Consider the following 20,567-nt stretch of genomic DNA (forward strand, 5'->3'; position numbering starts at 1 on the left):
TTACCAACTACATCCCTATTTATAGACTGGAAAATTCTCAGTAATTAAAAGGAAAAATATGGGCAGCTTCTGCAGGTGGAAAGTGAATGCACTTACACAAGCTCTAAGGAAATTATCGTTGTGCTAATATAGTGCTATGACTGTTGAAAAAAATCGAGTGGATGTGATGACTCTATAAATATACACACTATTCTTACAAAATTGAGGACACTGTATATCACTGCATTCTTATTCTGCCTCATTTAATACTCACAGACAGATTGTAAGAAGGTTCCAGTATCACTGGCACTGACATCTTCCCTTGAAGATTCAATTTTGTTAAGTAAAAAATCTTTTCTCCCACAATCCTCTCTTTTTTCATGCGACGTACGCTGTACAGTCTAAAGCGAACTGCATAATTCCCAATCATCTCAGACTCAACGTGATTAAATTTGAATGTCTCTGTGAAGACAGGGCACGGTCCCCGCTGGATGCTGGTTTTTGCTCTCTGCTTCTTTATAGGGAGAAGAACTAGGTGTACTTGCCACGAGCTTCCACCTGTCCTGCTGTATGTGGGAATGTCTGTGACAGCTGTCACTGTCACCAAAAGCTTCTGTTCCTGTGAGTCATAGTCAAAAGTCACATCCAGTGTGCCATATTTAGCTACTGGCTCAGGATCAAAAGGTTTAGGAAGCTGTGAAGATGATCCTCGAGCTGACATATCCTGAAGAAGAAGGAAAAAAAAGCTTTTTATTTATTTATTTATTGTATTCTATTATTAAATCTATCGTGGAAATATATGGCTTTCTCTACGCAATAAGAAGTGACTATGATCTTTTTGTTCATTTCATAAACAAGGTAATTAAACACTGAAAGCCTGAGGAGATGGCTGACTAGCAGCCAAGAAGAAATCAAAAGACTTTACCTGGCCAATACTGCCAAAAGCCAACTCCAATCAGACCGAGCTCAGATTAAATAAGGCTGTATATATGATCTCTTCTTCCATGCCCCACGTTAAAATCCATACACATTTGTTATGAGATAGAACTACGTTATTTCTGTGCGAGTATACACAAATTTTTAAGTTAATGTATTATAGTTCTTTAAGAGCTGACTGCTGATTGAGAGCACAGTGAGATGCCAGCGAAGAACACAGGAATTACAACACCTACTTGCACATGCAGCTCTTGTTGCAGTCCACAAGTGTTCTATAAATGTGCCAAAAATGATCATGGCTTTATTAATGTAATTGTACTGGAACTGTGTAAGATGCATCTATTTTGAACACGCTTTCTGAACTTTCTGTAAGTGGCATCAGTCCCAAAACTGTATTTTAAACCTAATTTTAAAATTGTTTATCATTAAAATTTTGAACAAAATATTAATCGCCTACATTGTTACAACAGCTAGTTTGATAGTGATACTGAAACACAAACTATTTACAAGTACAGGTCAACCTACTGTTCCTATAATAAGTTATTCCAAGTAGGTAAAACAGATGTATTTCCTGTATATTTTCATATTATCAAAGATACGCTTGTTCACGTAAATGAATAGATGCCACAATATAGCCATTTGGATTAAAAAATGTTATGTTCTTGTTTTAAACCGGTTGCTACATAGCTACGGGAATTCATTCCTCTGAACGCTTCATTCTTCAAGTTGTTGAGTGGCTATAAAAAAAGTTGGCAGCATTCTCACTTCTTATTGGGTGTGCTTACATTAATGACTGGTGTGACACAAAGGGGGAAGGACTAGGATTAGATTTGCTGCAATCCGTTCAGGTTCAAGGACCATATGTACACACTATGTCTTTACCAGAAATGAAGTTCATACAGATTGTGGTCCTAGCTGATCATCAGCTACTACTAGACAGCTAGCTACTGGAGAACCTTGCATTCACATAGCAGGTAGGTCTTCCAGATGTTGCACCAACACTCCAGGTATGCAGCATCAACTTACCAAAAGGTCTACTAAGACAGAAACAGCTGTTGCCACATCAGGAGTGCTCCCTAATATGCACTTCAAAACTTCAGGTAGAGACAAAAGACAAATTTGTACCAAAAAGAGCCTCTTTGCACATGACATCACTAATGTAGACTTACCCATAAATGTCAGTGCAGCAACTGGTTGCTAAAGACATTTCAAGGAAATACACGTCAGAAAAGATTATTTCTTCATAGTAAAAATAAATAGATACCATTACATTTTACAGCAGAAAAAAAGGAAAAATAAATGGAACAAATCTCTATACTACCATCAACAATTGAAAAAAATTCTTTGTAATACTTTTTTTTCCATAACAGTTGTTTTACATTATGGGGTGTTCAGTTTGAAAAGTGTAAACAGGTTTTTTAATTTTTTTAAATTTGAGTTGTTTGAAAAATTACGTGGAAGAAAAAGAATTTTGACTGCAGTCCTCATGGGTGATGAAGTTTTCTGAGTTGTTTAAAAAACATTCACTCTTACTAGGAGCTTGTTTGAAAGTTATGATGCCATAAAGATAACTATAAAGAACAACCGTAAAAGCTATTGTAATATTTTCTGACAACCTAACTTTTTTAAAAGAATGAGCTGCAATATTAGTGTTCATGTATCTGTACATCGATCTTTAGGGAGGGGAGGGAAAAAAAAAAAAATCTCTCAAAAGGTTGCACTGCATGACACTTCAGAACACTCAACTGGTTTCATTTACCTCCGGACTAAGGACAGCTGTGCTATCACTTGGGACATCCTCTTCGTATCCTTTGTTATGAAAGCTTTCTATTTCGTGTCCCGTGCTTCCCTCACTTGGGCACTTATATGAACATCTTGGACTGTTGCTACACTGGGAAAATTCACATTTACTGTCTCCAACTTCAGAAGGCGTACATGAAAGATGAGGAGAACCACTATCATCCTGGTATGGAGGCGGCTGCAGTTCATCTAGCGGAGGTGTTCTTCTCATCCTCTGAATGCAGTTCGCTGAGAATAAGCGAAAATTCTTTACTTACTTTCTGATTATTTACTATTGAAACAGTTCTGTGGAAAATGATAATTCCAAATATCTGGACAGAGTATTTAAAATCTATAAATATCTTTTTTTACTTTACATTTTAAATTAGATACCAAATACTACCAAAAAATATTTGTTTAAAAATGGAAACAAATGATCTCTCAGATGAAAGAGATGTGGGAAAAAGCAAAGTATTAAATATATAGTCACAATGGGCTGTGTAAACCATATATAAATAAATATAGCACAAATATGACATGACAAAAATTCTAGGCTTGAATTTCAGGGTTGCTTACCTTGCAAAAACCTCTGGATAGCTTAAGTCAGATTCTGTGCAGGTGGAATGCAGACCAATTAAGGAAACAAAATGCACTCCCTAAAGCCATGATATCAAACTTCTGATTACCTCCCATGCTGTTGCTCACCCAGGTAGATATTAAATTAAACTCTGAAGACAAATAAGGTACTAATAAAGGCAGACACAAGCGCTTTCACACAAGCGAACTCTGATCACCAGTGAATTTAACAAGGGAAGCAGTGTCTCAGATTCTTTATTACTTGTTAAGGACAGCTAAAGGGTACGTACCCAGTGTCTAGAAGTTAGACACTAGGTCCAGTCACTAAAGACAGTGGCAAAAGGACCATGAGCAATCTTGTGCTTGGGATGAATACTTGATGCTGACCATCTCTGCTTCTCACTTACACTAGCTAGCTAGCTAGAAATGTGGTTATACATCTCCTCAGAAAATAAACCCAGGATGCATGGCTATGGATACAGAAAGTTAATTCAAAATAATTACATCTCAATTTTTGATCCCATATTTTACTATGCAGCATTACACAGTTGACTGGAGTTTGGACAAGCAAGACAGCAAGGTGTGCAGTAGCTGATATGAAAGGAATACCAAGGATAGGTAAAACCTGTATCACATTTTGTTTACATCTTCATTAAAACCTCTACAGAAGATTTCGATGCCCCTCACATGTAGAATTAACTTATACACAAAAATTTCAAAGCAACAATGTTTTCTGGTGTCAGACATACCACCTTCACTCACAGAAAAAATCTACCAAACAAGGAAGTTAACGGAAGTATTAACATTAGAACAATATAAGCTTTAATTTCAGATTCATCTAAGAAAGAAACTGATCTTTCCCACGTAACAAAGGTGGTACATTTTAGCTTCATCATCAATTTTTTGTGTATAGGATTGCCCTGCCTGTGTCCTAAAGTCTCACAAAGCACATCAACCTTTTAACTGCTTCAGAGGTAATTACCAGTTGTTCAACATATCACATAAACAGAGTATGCTAAGAGTTACCCTTTATGGAACAAGGCTGAAAACACAGTAATGTGGCTCTCTTGGGAAACAAACAGTCTTTGCGAAAGGCTCCCCTTTGTTCTCCTTTCCTTTGGAAGTCTGGGCTGTTTCTGATTGTGGCATGCAGGAACATTTCACAGTTTCTGGCATTTGATGTAAACCCAAACCACCGTGGTTTCGGTGCACACCGTCCACGGGAAAGCAAACCCAGACACATTGACTAGAAGGGAGCCCATATGCATTGCAGATCCCCGAAGCTGGACAACTGAGGGACAGGACAGCTTATTATGGAGCACATCTACTGCACAGATAGGCAGAAGCCTCAAAGATAACGAGGGAATGCAGGGCTCTTGTCTACTTCACTGGGCTCCTAATGGAACTCCTCTTAGCTTTAGCTAAGGCAAATGAGTAATTAAAACACCACCAAGCACTCCTACCAGATGATACCACTGTCAGGAATCCTCTCTTCTCTGATAAACCCATCAGAGCCAGCCCACCACTCAGAGCGATTCCAAGTTACTCTTACAGCACTCATGCAAAGGTCTTCTGCTGTTAGTTAGCCCAGTGCCACTAACTCTTGAAACTCCAGCCCCACAGAGCTGGAAAGGGAAACGGAGCAGGCAGGGAATCCTATACTCGAGATGTAGTCATACACATAAAAGCTTACATATGAAACAGAGTGAAGTGGGATAGTCAGAATCTTTAAATTGCCATGCAGAAGTAGTGAGTAAGCTTTATCTGCAAAACATGGAGAGATCTGGGAATGCACTTTTTTTTTTTATATTAGATAACTTGTGTCCATGAAACTAGACAGACATAATTTTAGAATCTAAACTGATACTTTAATCATAACAAAATAATAACAAATATCCTTTGACTCTCTATACTGTGAAAACAGGACTTCCTTTTCATAATTTATATAATTAAATATTCTAGCAAATTTAAAGCAACAACATTTCTGCTCACTGTTGCTAAAAGGCAACGAACAGCATTAAATGAGACAGTAACCACCATGTAGCTATGACTTAATTGCTTTCTTTTCACATGTAGTCTAGTCTGCAAAGACTTTAACTCCCAGCTTTTCCACAAGCTAGAGAAATGAAAGCGTGTCTGGGTAACTATCAACATCATTATTGTCTTACATGAGTAAATAAATGACTGTGTGACTCACTTTTTTCACTTTGATGAACTCCACTATATGTCCCTATGGGAAAACTGCACAGGCTGTGTGACAGAAAAGGTACTTTTAATGTAGGCGGTAAAGAAGTGAAGAAAAGAAAATTCTTATTAACCAGCTGTGATTCAAAAATCTCAGAAAAAAACTGAAACATTAGGGCAGGTTTTAACTATGTATTTTTGAAAGTTTAGTCTACCAAACAGAAACAGAATGTAAATTCTTAAAACAAATATCCAGGTTTAAAAAATCTAAGGACACCTATGTCTAAACAGGCATAAGCTGTTTTTGAACAAAAGGTTTCTCTACATAAAGAGATATCAAAGTTTTCAAATGAATTTTTGAAGTGAAAATGTCTCATTTTAAATTAATCTCCCCCTCCCTGCAGTAAATGATGCAATAAAATCATGATTTCATGTTACATCTCTCTGAACAAATGCTGCAAATTTGAGTTACATGAAAACATTCTAATGACCGACGATATCAAAGACAAATGATATCACAGACAAAAGTGAATACAGCAACACTGAATATCTGATACTGGGTATTTTCCTTAAAAATTACACAGAAGTACCAACAAACTTCAACAATCAGTCAAGAGCATTTTGCGTATGTAGCAAAGTTTCAAATAAAAAAACCATTGCTAAGGCATGCTGGCCTATCACTGATTGTATTGGAAAAAAACATTTGGAGCTGAAAGGAAAGCATGTTCTGAAGTGTTTGCATATTTACCTATAGAACCACCGTCTATAACATACCTTGTACCTTTCATTTAAGGTGTAAACTTAGACACTGTTACACTTGTGCATACTTGTATACTGTGACAAAGCCAAAGAATACCTTCCACAGACCACTGAATGTGGATAATAACATCTGCTAGAGAGTTACTCTTAACAAGCAAATGGTTACAGTGAAATCTAAAATTAATTGTTGCATCGTTTCTATGCAAGTTTGCCAAGAAACTTTCTGCTCTCAAACCAGATAGAAAGTAAATTTTGCCAATTTCCCCCAATGAAATTAATCATATTAAATTACTATACAATTTTGGACTAGACAGCGTGAAAAACAAGCCAACATATATCCCAAACCTGGAAGAAGGGAATAATCACAGAGAAACCAAATCGGGTTCCTACCAGCCAGAAAATGCCAGAACAGAGGAAAGACAAAAAGAAAGTTATAATAGGATGAAGATCCCAGATCCAGTTTTCCACCCAAAATATGTGAAATAACTGCATTCTCATAACATAAGTGAAACTAAGCTGTTTAGTAATAAGTATTTAGTAAACTCTAAATTGAGAATACACTGTATTGCTGTGAATAGGTGGATTTGAATAATCACTCTTTTAAGGGTTAACTATTTTAATTAAAATTTTCATCCTTCTATAGTGGGCTGGGAAAACACTCTCATAGTGGTAACAGCAAAGTCCTTGCTTAACAGCTGAAGAAACCAGAACTATAAGCGAAATACCTGACAAACACAAGCAGATTAGCATTTTGCTGGTACACTCAGAAATTACAGCGTGCAAACTGTCATTAGCACATTTAAGTCAGAAGTAAATAAATACCTTCTTTTTAGTACTGTTTGTTAAACAATGAAGGTTAATCTGTTTTCGTAAATCCCTGTAGAGGGGACTGATTGAAAGGCAAGGGGCGATTATACCTATTCTTGCCATCAACCTCAAGGGACTGGTCAGTATAACCAGACACAGCAACCACGGCCAAAATGAGTATTCCTGGAACATACAATTGATAACTGTGAGAAAACACACAAACTTTTCCAGTCATTTTTCTGAGTGGAATCACAGCTTAAAGACACACGAACTTACTACAAGAAATGTTTTTTCTTTAGGTTTTCAGTTACTATTTGAACTTTCTGCTCCCAAAGCTCCTCATTTCTCCTCTCTGTCCTGGTCCCTTGTGGACCACGCTAGGCTGTACAACATTTCACCATGAAGCTGGTGATGTTCCTTTCCATGTTTACAACATTTAGACTTTGCTATCTTAATTAATTTTCCCAAAGGTTGCCAGCAGCAGCACAAACCTAGCTTTCTTTAGACCATATTTCCTAATTCCAAGAACATGCATCTCTTAACATATGGAAAAAGAAACTATCTTTGTGGTTTTAATTCCCCTGTCTCCTAAGCAGTAATTAACTACACTTCCGCAACATGGAGTTTCTCATATACATTACTTCTTTAAATATTCATACTATTGTGGGACGCAGCATTACCGCAAAACTTCTTTGGGAATCTGGTTTCCAGTTCCTTTAAAACAAATAATCGCTACATAGACTAATAATTTTTGCAAGTCATATTTTGTAATTATCAGAATATCTTCATACTCAAACAGTACCTTTTCTTCCTCTAATATATGTCCACATACACTATGCTTCATAATTAATTTTTTTTAATCTAACCTAAATTTCAAGTTTTCAAGCCTTCAAGGGGTTCTATGTAAATGTTAAGACACTTTAAATAAAACATAAAATGAAATACATGTTTAAAAATTAAAGAAACCTTTCTTATTCTGAATGATTAAATACCCTTAGAGATTTCTGATATGCAGCACAGACAGTCCAAATGGAATTTTCATGTTTGAACTTTTCTACCATCCAAAATACTATATTGACTGAATCACCCCACATTACGAGGAGTATAAAATATAAGCATTAAATATTGAATGAAACCTTGGGGCTCTCTTTCCTTTAAAATGAAAAGCTTACATGCATCTTTGTGAGGAAAAAAACCATATTATTTCACAATAAAACAAATTATCTTGGCATTATTCTATTTCTTTTCCAAAAGAGTTATGGCACGAGTCTTGCTTAATGAACAAAGGGGGAATATAGGAGTGGTATAGGGTCATTATGGACAACAGAAAATAATTCTTTTATCAGCTTTCTCTTTGGATTTGTCACATTTTAGACTTTTATTGACAGTTTAATTATCTTCTATGCTAAGCAATTCAGCAGTAAACAAGAAAAGTAATCACATCTGTTTGGTTGGGTTTTTTTTCCCCCTCAGTAAAAAATAGTTCTCCTCTGTTTCCTAATATTTAGAAAAATTCCATACGCTATGAGCTTAATCCCAGACCTGTGGAAATCAAAACAGCGTTGCTGCCATTTACATCTGATGTCACATGAAGTTCTTAGCACTGCATTTTCCTCATCTTCTAAGGCTAATTCTACCGGTCATTCATGTAATAAAAAGGTTCTCTTTTGTTTTTTAATAAAACTAATCAAAAATTATTGAACTATCTTTATGTCCAGTCCTTAAAGCTTCAGTTTTCTTCCTCAGGAAAGGTCTAAGACCAACTGAAGTTACTGATACTCGCACAGTAATTTCCTTTTTTATTTGTCTGTTTACATCATGAGCCTGCAGAAGTACAGCTTGGTTTTATTTGCTGACAAAAGAAATTTGCTCTTTTCTGCACTTATTAGAGCACTTCTGATTTGTAAGAATTTATCGTTCTGTTTTACAGAGCAATACAGAAAAGCACTGCCTGCTGAAAAATTCCAAGCTTTCTCTTCCCAAAATTAGCCCAAATTAGAACATTTAAACTACAAATACATTATTAAAGCATTATAGTGAACTAACTGTCAAAGACATTCTTTTGTTTCCTTCCCAAATATTTTGGTCGTCTTTCAATGAAAATTATACATTAGCATCTCTTGAATTCATTTTCTTTCAATTTAAGTATCATTCTCTGATTCCTTATACAGTATTTCTATTAATTTGAATAGGAAGGAGTTCTGCTACCTGGTTCTGTAATTTATACTTTCCAGCTGTCCAAAATACATCTAAATACTGCTTAAACCTACTGGTTCAATATTTTAATCTCTTACTGATGCAAATATCAATAAATCAAGCTTTCCAGAATTTTTTTTTTTTTTTTTTTTACTTTCAAAAGGAGACTTCAAAAGCTCTTCGCTCTTTCAGCTCTGAAGCTTTTTGGAAGCAGTGATCTTTAAGAAGTTAAATTGTAAAATTGTTTGCCTTCCCTTCCATAATTATATTTCCTTAGGTAAAGCATTTGTATTAAGTATGTTCATTCAACTTCTTAGGTAGAAAAACTTATTTTCTGTTCCATTTAGATGCTGGTTTCACTGTTACTGGTTTTATAAGCTGCTAACTTTCCTTTATACTACTTTTCAGATCAGTATGTTGGTTAACTTCATAAATGAACAGGTATTCCTTTGCACCTCTGTTCACTGTTAATTTTTTCCAAGTTATCAAAATTGTTAGAAGAATACCACTTCCAAAAAGATAACAAGTTAAATGAATTCATAGAACCTTCCTTTTTTTTTTTTTTTTTTTTTTTTAGTCTTTTAAAATACACTAGAAGTCCTGCTTGCTGAAGGTGATTGACAACCGGCTTTGAAATCTTAAGAGTGTCTTGGTGACAAGGAAATGCCTTTTATCATCTCTCTCACCAGCATTTACGGATGCTTAACAGAAATTCAGAGCTTAACAGCTAAAAGCTTTGAAAACTCCACCCACTGTAAACCATTTCAGGCCCCTGAGAATCCCCATTTCTGACCAGTGTGTGCATACTAGCATCTCTTCATACCTCTGGACCACAGCGGCTGGATGTGGGCTTAGAAAATATTTTCCTGTTGTTGCTATACTTCATTTGAGTACAATTTTCACTTTAAATTATAGTTCAAATTCCAGTCCAGTTTAATACTACTACAGCACTACAGCTGCAGCATTAAGCACAGGAGTTGAGCAGCAGGATAAAGTGCTGAAAAGGTGAAAAAGATTCTACAGAGGTCTAAAATCAATTCCCAGTAAAGTATTGTAACACACAGCTAATATTACTGTAATGTTCCTGCTCTCATTCTATTTGGTCTCAAATGAGGAAAGAAAGCATGATTAGAAAGCAAGATTAATGTGTTATGTGTATCATTTTCTTCACCATTTTAATATTTTTGCGGCTCATTTCAGGCATGTTCATTTTTATTTCACAAAAAAAAAAAAAAACCACAAAGTTTTCTAAGCAATAGAGAACCCCCCTCTAAAAGATCTCAATAATTATTCATTTGATGATATAAACAAGATCCATTCAGCAGTATACACTGCACTTAAATGTGTTCCTTAATTATCCGAATTCCATCATTCTTTTTTCCATATTTTTATTTTAAATAAGATACAACTGCTTCCTTTAGTGAGAACTCTTTCTGCAACTTAATATGCAATAACTTCACGGTTTCTTAAAAACAGCTTCACCTTGGTAGCTGCATTTTGCAATTTTTTTCAAAAAATTGTGTAAAGTTCCCTAGTATTTTAGCTCTCTATTTATTACTACCCTAACTGGTGAAAACGAACCAGGAAAGATGTTTTCCATCAAGAACTGCTTCCAGAATAGGAATACAAAGCTTGCTTTGATTCCTCTGCCTTATTTTCACAGCAATTTTGAGCGCACTCTGTTGGAGTGAGTCACTAACACAGAGCAGCACTACAATGATTCTGCATGAACCATTTCAGTAGGGCATGAGTTAAATTTTCTGCCCATCTACTGAAGATATCTATATGATCCCAATTTGGGTATCTTGTAGCTGTTAATATATATAAGTGAAATATATATTACGGTGAATAGTAGTACTACTATAATAGTAGAAGTTAACGTGTTTGGCATTTTACAGATGGAGAACTAAAGTACAGGTTTAAATAAGAGGTAATAAAGACTGCTGTGAATCTAGCTCAAAAGTGCTCATAATCACAGAAAGCTTCCAATGAAGTGTGGAACTGAAACCAAGTCTTTTAAGACTAGTACCCTAGCTGTTTCTTCCAGGTATTATTTTTTTTATTTTTACTTCAAGCCTTGTAGTAATTATTATTAGTCTAAAATTCACCTGAATTGTGTACCACCACCAACATGGAAACCTCCAAGCCACTAGCTTCTTAAGAGATATACCCCCACAGAATTTTCCATTATCATCAGCTCTGCAGTGGAAGAGAAGGAAGAGAAAACAAAAAATACAATATTAGGGTGGGGAAAAAAGTAAAGAGAAGAAGGAGGGGGGAGAGGCAAAATAAAAAGGTAGAAGGAGAAAGTAGGTGCAATGATTCAGAAAAAAGTGATAGGTTGTTGGGAAATGAACAAAGGAAAGAAATAAAGGGAGAGAAGTTTAGTAGATCTGTATAGAAAATGAGAAAAAGAGCAAAGAGAGGAATAAAGAACAGACAAGATGCAAACAGGAATGAAAAAGTACAAACAGCTAAAATAACAAACCAAAAACGACAGAGGAAGAAAGGTGAAGGAATGGGGAAATAAAACAACACATGACATGCAAAAAAGTGGTTCAGATCTGAGAAAAAAGCAATGTCAACAGAGCAAAGAGATAAAAGAGATGTCTGATGGGTGGGAATATCCATATTTGTAGATGAAAATCTGCACAACCTAGAGAATACAGCTAGTTACATTCCAGGAGAGGCAAGACATTTCCCAGAATAAGCATTTATTTTTATATTTATATTTTATATTTATTATCATTTTTCCTTTTGAGCAGGGAGATGGTGGCAATTATTTATTCAGATCCTGAGATTCCAAAGGACCTTGATTTGTCTTATCTATTGAGGCACTTTTTCCCCTTCTTTCCTTGACACACTGGCTCAGTGACTTGCTTTAGTAAAACGGACTGTATTTCCTGCAATATATTAGAGTATTCCTGTAAAAAGGATTCTAGAAAATTCAGATTTTTTTGCTTTTGAAACACCTCTCATAACTTTACCAAATAAAAAGCAGCTAGAGCCCAGAAAAATCAAGGATGATCTCAGTTTACAGGAGAACCTAGCAGGTCAACAACAAAAGAAAATTGTCCATATATACTCAAGAACTCCTCTAAAACCTTTTAGATATTAGTGCCTGCAGAAAGTATACTTAGGAATAATGGCACTAGTACCACTTTTGGGGCCAACTGTCTGCAAAAAGGAAGGCAAAACAGACACTGTGAAATCATAGGAAATGGATATGCTTCAAAACCAAGGTATCTTTCCTTCACACACCCAGTAAGAGGGCTACGAATTCACAGAAAAGGCACGGATTAAGCAGCAGGGAGCATGTCAGTCTGTTCCACTCACTCCAGCAAGGCCTCAAACAAGGTTCTTCAGGCATAAAGAAACACATTTACTCAAAACTAAATTTCTTGCACTTCTTTGTGGCGCTTCTGAGACCTCCCACTGTCACAAATGAGCTGCTTTACTAGGCTTATATGTAATATATGATGTAGTTGTTGCTATGTTTCCATAGTTGTCATGTAATTCACAAAACGGGTAATTTTCTGCATTTTGACTGGACTAGATGAATATGAGTCTGCCTGGTGAAGATGTTCTCATTCAGCCATAGCACCAGTCATAAGAGCTATGCAAGAACTTATGAGGATCAGAGAACAGCGGCCAAGCTGCATATTCCATACGGAGGGCTTATAAGGTCTACAGAATGATGCTTCAGCCCTCAACAAACAGTCGGAGAGGAACTGTTCTTCCCTGCAATCCACCCAAAGAAAGAGTAGCACTGAACAATCACGGGTCAGAGTGCAGCATATCATTCTCAACCCACTTAACTTCCCAAAACACTAACTGGTAAATTGTGCTGTCATGAACATGGTGTTATACCTACAATATTCAACTTACTAGCCTTTGTGACAGAGTAAAAACATGCATATCCATCAAAATATGTTTCTCACGGACCTTTCTTATACTAGCAAAAATTTATATACCTAATTTGAAATTACTGTTTGATGCTGCTTGTTGAATAAGAGACTTAAAGGTGGTGCACAGCAGTTAATTAGTAATCAAAGCCTGACAGCCACAGCTGCAAAATGTTTGTATGATAATTTCAAAATTGAAAATTATTTATTTCACTCTACAAGAAATTAGTGTACACTCATTAGAAAGTCAGTGATTATCTTGAAAATAATACTACTGGAACATTTCAGTAGCTTTGCTACAACATCACAAAGTATACAACATATGTCTCCAGACCTATTACCATCCCATTCTTTCTCATAATTTGGTGTCAGCAAAGTTTTTAGATCTTAGCATTACAACTGAAAACATATGCAGCAGAATGATGTTTAATACGGTTCATAACCAGAATGCTGATTTTTTCAAATCTCAGCATTAAGAGTTTAAGCTACTTTATTAATAAACTACTTTATTAAGCTATATATAAACCCGACATATAACTGATATGCGTGCTCGTTGCAACAAAGGAAATTCTGATTAAATATAAGGAAAAAACTTTGAAATCAGAGTGGCTACAGACTGGAAGAAGTTACTCAGAGAGGCTGTGTAATTGACAGCCTTGAAGGTTTTAAAAGTTCTCCTGGCTAGAGCCCTGAGCAACCTGGTCTAACTTTGAAGTTAGCTCTCTTTCAGGAGATCAGACTAGATGACCTCCACAGGTCCTTTTCAACCTATTATTCACTGATTCTACAATACACATTGAAAAACTCAATTCTATACTATAACAATCAAGGATGGGGATCATCTTAAATACAGGTATCTCAAATATCTATAAAGCTCCTTCTATAATACAGCAGTTTAACAATTCACAGGCAGGTATAACTCCTCTACATATGCTAGTTACATTGCTGCATCCTGCATTGAACACATACACCTACCAGCATAGTACTGTCATTGCTAAAAATCAACAAACAACTCCAACCAAAAAAACCTCAAAACCACCACCACAAAAAACCAACCCCCAAACCCAACCCCAAAGAAACAAATACAAGGAGCAAAAGAGATTCAGAATACTTTGTTAACTGGTGACGTTGTATTGCAGTATACTTTGTGGCTGACTAGTTTTAGACAATGTAGTATCACTGAAATTTTTACTTTGATAAAATGAACATGCCAAGATACACACTTTTTAATTAAAAACATCCAGCAATAGTTTACACAGACACACATAAACACATATATACATACACACACCCCATGGCCATGTATCAGTAACAGGAACAATTTAAGGTTTATGAAATATTAAATATAATTAAGATTACACTGAGGAAGTAATATCCATTACAAAATGCTGATGTTAGACAGCAAATATTGAACTTTATAATTTATCAAGTTAAAAAGCCTTAATTTGCTTTTTATTCAAACTTTAACAATAAGTATGATAGCTTAGATGGCAGAAAGAAAAAAAAAAAAAGAAAACAGCATTTGCTATCACTTTGCATTAACATTTTGACCAGTCAACAATTCGGCAGTGATGAAATGTGCAGTTTGATTCAAAGTAAAACAAGGCTATTTAAATAACTCAAAATAAGAAATGGGTATTGAAACATGAGAATTTTGATAAGCGATCACAGCTGCACTAGAATTAGTTTCTATAGCAACAGAGGAAATAATGTGGAGAATTGCACTGCAATACAAGATGGATTCCTTACAAACACTGCTGTTCAAATAGAAAACTTTAAAATTATTCACCGTATTAAAATATTTCTATTAAAATGGTTATTCAAATATCCTATACCTTGTACTTCACACATTGTTCTATTTTCGTTCTCCAGGATTCAATTCTAGTCCATCCATTCAAGTTTCATATTACATTTTTCACACTTTCCCCCATTGCTTACCTTCTTATTTTAAAATTAATTAAAGTGACTTATTCTGAAAAATACTGTATCTTCAATCTCAAACTAATCTGCATTTTCAATCATCTTTTTATTATCCCTACATAGGAGCACCCATTACATTTATTTTTCCAGCAGTGCACTTGCAAAACATAAGAGAATGCTTTGCACACGCTATTCATAAGAAGCTGCATCACAGCCATGAGAATTAACATCACTATGGAACTTCTGAAACTTGTAGTCATATGAGACTTGCACTAGCTTTTATCAGTGTGCCCTCTCATGTCCTAAGCATGATTAAGAAACCATAGCAAATCTCTTAGTATTCATGGACCAAATACCCACAAGAAGGTAAGAGAACAGCCTTTCAGTTGAGCACGTCTTTAGATTTCAAATGTTGCTCATTTCTAACACTAAGAATTATTGTTTCATTGCATCGTCTCTGATTCTAGCTATTTTTTGGCAACTAATTAAAAGCATATGCCTGAACCTTTTATGTATTTTGCCCTTATAATGAGACCTATTACTCTGGCTTATTCTATCCTTTTGAGTTCCAAAGTATCTTTCGAGTTACCATGGATACAAGTGATATGCTTTCTCCCACAACTGCTTTGTGTGCCTTATCAAACACTAGAAAACTGGCACAGTAGGAATCTGAGCCATCTATGCAGGATGAATACCTAACCCCTTGGAAGTCTTCCCCCCCCCAAAAAAAACCCTGAGGTATACCATATACTAACATTTGTAAAGAAATAAACAAGCAAGTTCTTTTCTATCTGAAATCTCGTACTTTTGCTCAAGGAAAACAAAATGAAAAAGGTGCAGACATAAAACAATTTAATCTGATCAACCCTGAAACAGTGTTAAAATTAAAATTCCAAGTTTGCCATTTATTACGAGTTGACAGAGTTTAAGTGTTTCTATATCAATATACCCACTGAAGATGTGAAACGCAGCAAATTTTGAGCAAGCATTTCAGAAAGGAGCTGCAGAAACATTATATGCAACTCTGAGATTATGCATAAACTATAGTAAATAAAACTCCTTTAAACAGAAATTGTTAGGCCTCTTTATAGCAATTTATTATGGGCATTTTCAAATGCAAATTGCATTCCAACAAGCTGGGAATAATTTGTACTAATCAGTGAAGAAGAGGGCAGTTAGTAAACTGATTTTTCCATTATGTTTCTGTATTCTGACCTCTTCTTAAAAACAAAAGACTCTCTCCCACTCAGACAGCAAAATTTACACAGGATTCAAAACCCAAGTGCTGATACTAACATAATCTGAATTAATGTATGAGAAGTAAAGGGGAATAACCAGAATGAAAAATAAATTATTGTAATATGAACTCAATATAGACTCATTCAGAACCATCTCCCAACTTTCAATGCATTAAATCATTGGAAAGACACCAGCTACATAAATGAGTGCCACAAAGGCTACTAAGAGCTAGAGAGCCAGGGAAGAATGGGTAGGCAAATGCTGCTCTTACCCCTTTTCCTCAGTTATCTAAACTTCTCTAAGTATTACAGCAAAACTCTCGACAAAAAACTTAACCTGACTTGTTCATATCCACAAGCTCAGCTTTGCTTTAAAATAGAGATTTTGAAGCATAATATCTGAGCCAGAGACACTGAAGCATAAAAACCAGACTCTTACCATTGTTTGTATTAACATTATGAAATAACTGTATCATTCTGATAAGTTTTCCACAAGCACATATGAACTAAAGACATATTAAATATTTTCATTTTTCTAACAGTATCACTGTAGGTTAGACTTACATTTGCACGGATTTCATAAAAAGTATTTATTTTAACTTTTAAATTTAACTTTGAACTGTCTCAGGTTATGATACTTTATTTTGGGGACAAAAAACATCCACATAATGTTTTTACTGTGAACACTCAACTGGAATTAAATCTCACTCCCCCCCTCCCCCAAAAATTTCTTTTCAAAAGTAACTGAAAGCTAGAGAACAATGAAAAGGAACTCAAAATTGACTGCTACATTGTGGTATTTATGGTAAGTCATCTGTATTATCAAAATATTACTAGTTCTGTAGTTTAATGTTGGAACCACTCACAAAAAAATGAGCATCTGGAACGGTGGAGATATTTACACAATGGCTCTGTACTCCTGCCATTACATTCACCGTTACACATGCCATCATTTCTTCTCTGTATAATATTCTCCTGGATTATCTGCACTGTGCACAAAAGCACACAAGAGATCCCCCATTCCCCTCTGAGCAGAACTAGAGTGAAAACTAGTATTTTTTAAGAAATAACTACCATTTTTACCATCCTTCATAAAAAGGGCTCTTAAGTTCTTCCTTCGCAGAATCTCAAAGTTGTCTGGAAATTGCCACTGTTCCCTACACCTCTGAGGCCAACAGATTGCCTTTAACACTAATGACAATTACTGTTTTTCTTTCCAAAGATTTTCTTCTTTTAAAGCCCCTTCTTATTAGCAGGAAGGAAATGGCACCAGGAAAAGCAGATGATTGAAAGCAGTGCTTCTCATTGCCAGTGAAAGGAATTTTGTTCTGAAAGCAGGCAAAGATAACAGTCGTTATCAAACAGGATGATGAGTTCCTCTGGAGGACATTAGACACCAGTCTCTTAAGAGATTAATTATTCCTCAGTTAGAAGGGAAAATGACCATCAACTCAAAACACCTTTTCAAATTTTACCAGATCTATTCAGGATTTATCTATTGGCCAAATTTTGTGTGGACGTACAATTCACGATCCAAGATTTGACAGGAAAAGAAAAAAAGATATCAGAGCACTATACAATCACCTTCATCTTCAAGAAGAGCTTTTAAGTCATACGTTTACTTGCAATTTTTCATGTGATTATTTCTACACTAAAATATAAGCAAATAAACACTGTAAAGTCCAGGGAAAATAGATCATTATTCTCTCTTGTTATTCTCATAATCTAAAAGTAGTTCCATTCTGGCATTACGTACAGAATTTAACATAATCAAATACGAAGCACTCCAAGCAAAATAATTTTGAGAAGGCAGTTACAAATTAATGCAAAATTAGACTAGTTTTCTGGTTTGAACCCATCACATCTTGAAAACAAGTGCAATAGATTTTTTTTTTATTTTCACGCAACTCATCAAATTGCCATAGATGCTACATATGCAACAGAAACACTTCGAAGTATAATAAATCTTAATAGAATGTAACATAGACAGCATTGTATTTTTCATTTCAGAGTTGTCTTTTTTTCTATTAAAATTCACAGGAACTTGGACAAAATTCTAAAAAGATACTATCTGTTTTAAATCTTATTAACACAGTGGTTTTAGTGCTGAGGATTTAAAACCAAAGTTTTGGAAGTCATTACACGTACTACCAAACTACAGACTGCTAAAATACAGGGATGACCAAACAGATCGGCTATAACAAAATCAGGAACTGAGAGATACTGGAAGCCACAGAAAGTTTGAGAAAAATCAAGCAACATTCTAAACAAGATTCCTTGAAGACATGACGAAAGAGTCTAATCACTAGTGTTAATCTTGATCAACTTAAACAATAACAGACCCTGCCCCGCTTTTTTGCCAAAAGATGCAGAGTTGGCCCTGACCTTTTGGTTATGAGTGTGGTTTCTGGTACAGATGTCAACTCTTCGCAGTAAAACAACAGCAATCGTGTCACCTGCTCAAGTCATATACATAAGCTGTATTTGTTTGGGCTGAGCATTTTCAAAGAAAAGAAAATCACACCTGAAGTCAGCCTCTTGAAGAGATGAACCTTTTGTAGTTTCGTTCTCCAAGATTTGGATTTTTCAGATACACATGCTCTTATCAGCTCTATTTTTAACCTGCTGCTCATATAGGATACTTAAAATTCTGAACATGTTTACATTATCCATCCAGCAGGCTAATGGAACTGCACACCAGACAGTCATGCATAATTCAAATCAATATCCTCAGGCTTGCAACTCTAAGTCAAAGCTGCCTTTAAATAAGCTGGGTGTGACTTTAACATGAATAAAATGTATCTAATTTTTAACCTTTATCTGACAAATTGATATATTTGCAAAGGAATGTCATAAATCTTCTTTAAAAATTAAAACAAATAGAAAACGACAGTAACTGAAAATCTTTTAAAAAACACTTCTAAGGACAAAATTTAGAATGGTTCAACAAGACTGAGCGCAAAGGTTTCAAAAAGAGAGCTGGGTAATTTTTCTGGTTTTTTTTTAAGGAAAATGTACAAATATATACATAAAAAGACATGCTGGCAGAACATTAAGTGGTGCGGAAGGTGAATGTAGCAGGATTTCCTATTTACAAATTTAAAAGATCAAGCTTTAATTGAATTGGGCATAGGTGACTCCACACAGAAAATCTTATACCAGTTAAGCATGTCTGCTGGCTTTTCTCTAAGGAACAGAATAAGAATTTCCATAATAAAATAATTTTCCCTTTGAGTTTTCCTACATGCTTTCATAAGACCATAATTCCATCACAGTAGATAATCTTCAGCCACACTGAAATGACCAGAAGCATTGCAATTACACCAGCTAAGGATCAATTGCCAGCTTACTTGTAAATACAGTGGAGGAAAAGTAATTGCAAACAAACAAACAAATAAAAAACCCCAAAACCCTCCCCCCAAAACCCTCATCCCAAACCAAAAGAACAGAAAACAAAAAAAAAGGACTTCAAGTTGTACAATATAACATATCACGCTTTCCCTCTCCCTCATGGAAAATATTCCAATAATTCCTAAAAGGTAGGATAACTTCATGACACAAAAGTGTTGTAAGTAGCACGTAAGAGCCTATTTTAAGAAGAAAAAAAAAAAAAACAATTTCATGTTGTTTACTCAGATACCATACAGTCCCAATAAATAATATACACAATTAAAGTAGCTATGAAAATAGTCATCCTACCAATGAAATACGTGCTATTAGATAAAAATGGTAACATCATTCATCTTGTACGAGGACAAAATATTCATTGAATAATTCCAAGAGAATACTTATGATATAGTTATAGCATGTCTATGAAATTGATACATATGCATAAGGAAAATAATCTACACTGACTAGGTAACAAAGAGTTCAGTTACAAAAATAACACGTTGTTCTTCTTTTACCAGAGAGACAGTTGAAATATAACATGATCAGATGATAAAGAACAGTCCTAATGGTAACTGGTCTTTAACCTAGGATAAAAAAGCACAACTGGGAGGCAAACATTAGTCTCAGACTAGAGTTAAAAATCTTTTGATTTTAACCTTTAAAGGTAAGAAGAATGATCCATTTATCCACAGGTGCTATGGAGAAATAACTGAAAAACTGTTCTTTTGTAATATTCTTACGTAAAGTTGTAATAACGTTTTTAGTTCTCGTATTTATGTAAGAAGTACTGCTCCATTCTGCTGGCCAAGTAGCATGACTATTCTCAGCAAATAAGTAGAGTACTGGGTGTATGCAGGGTAAAATTCCTTTTTCCAATGCACCTAAAAAAATGTCTACA

The 20,567-nt window shown here is 35.2% G+C and overlaps 1 protein-coding gene across 5 annotated transcripts in view; it reads right to left on the minus strand.

The window, feature by feature from the left end:
- The window catches only part of SYT14 (synaptotagmin 14), an 86,327-nt gene that overhangs the window by 22,964 nt on the left and 42,796 nt on the right, over positions 1–20,567 (minus strand). For all 5 annotated transcript variants that reach the window (XM_087775091.1, XM_087775090.1, XM_087775089.1 and 2 more), the window contains 2 exons: positions 2,675–2,943; positions 254–703 (listed from right to left, as the gene is read on the minus strand). In XM_087775091.1, the coding sequence (XP_087631217.1) occupies positions 254–703; positions 2,675–2,943 (719 nt within the window). The remainder of the gene's footprint in view (positions 1–253; positions 704–2,674; positions 2,944–20,567) is intronic.

The sequence above is a fragment of the Nipponia nippon genome, unplaced genomic scaffold (genome assembly GCF_047370975.1).
Source record: "Nipponia nippon isolate SJK-2023a ecotype South Korea unplaced genomic scaffold, ASM4737097v1 scaffold_4, whole genome shotgun sequence".
In the NCBI taxonomy this organism is placed as follows: domain Eukaryota; kingdom Metazoa; phylum Chordata; class Aves; order Pelecaniformes; family Threskiornithidae; genus Nipponia; species Nipponia nippon.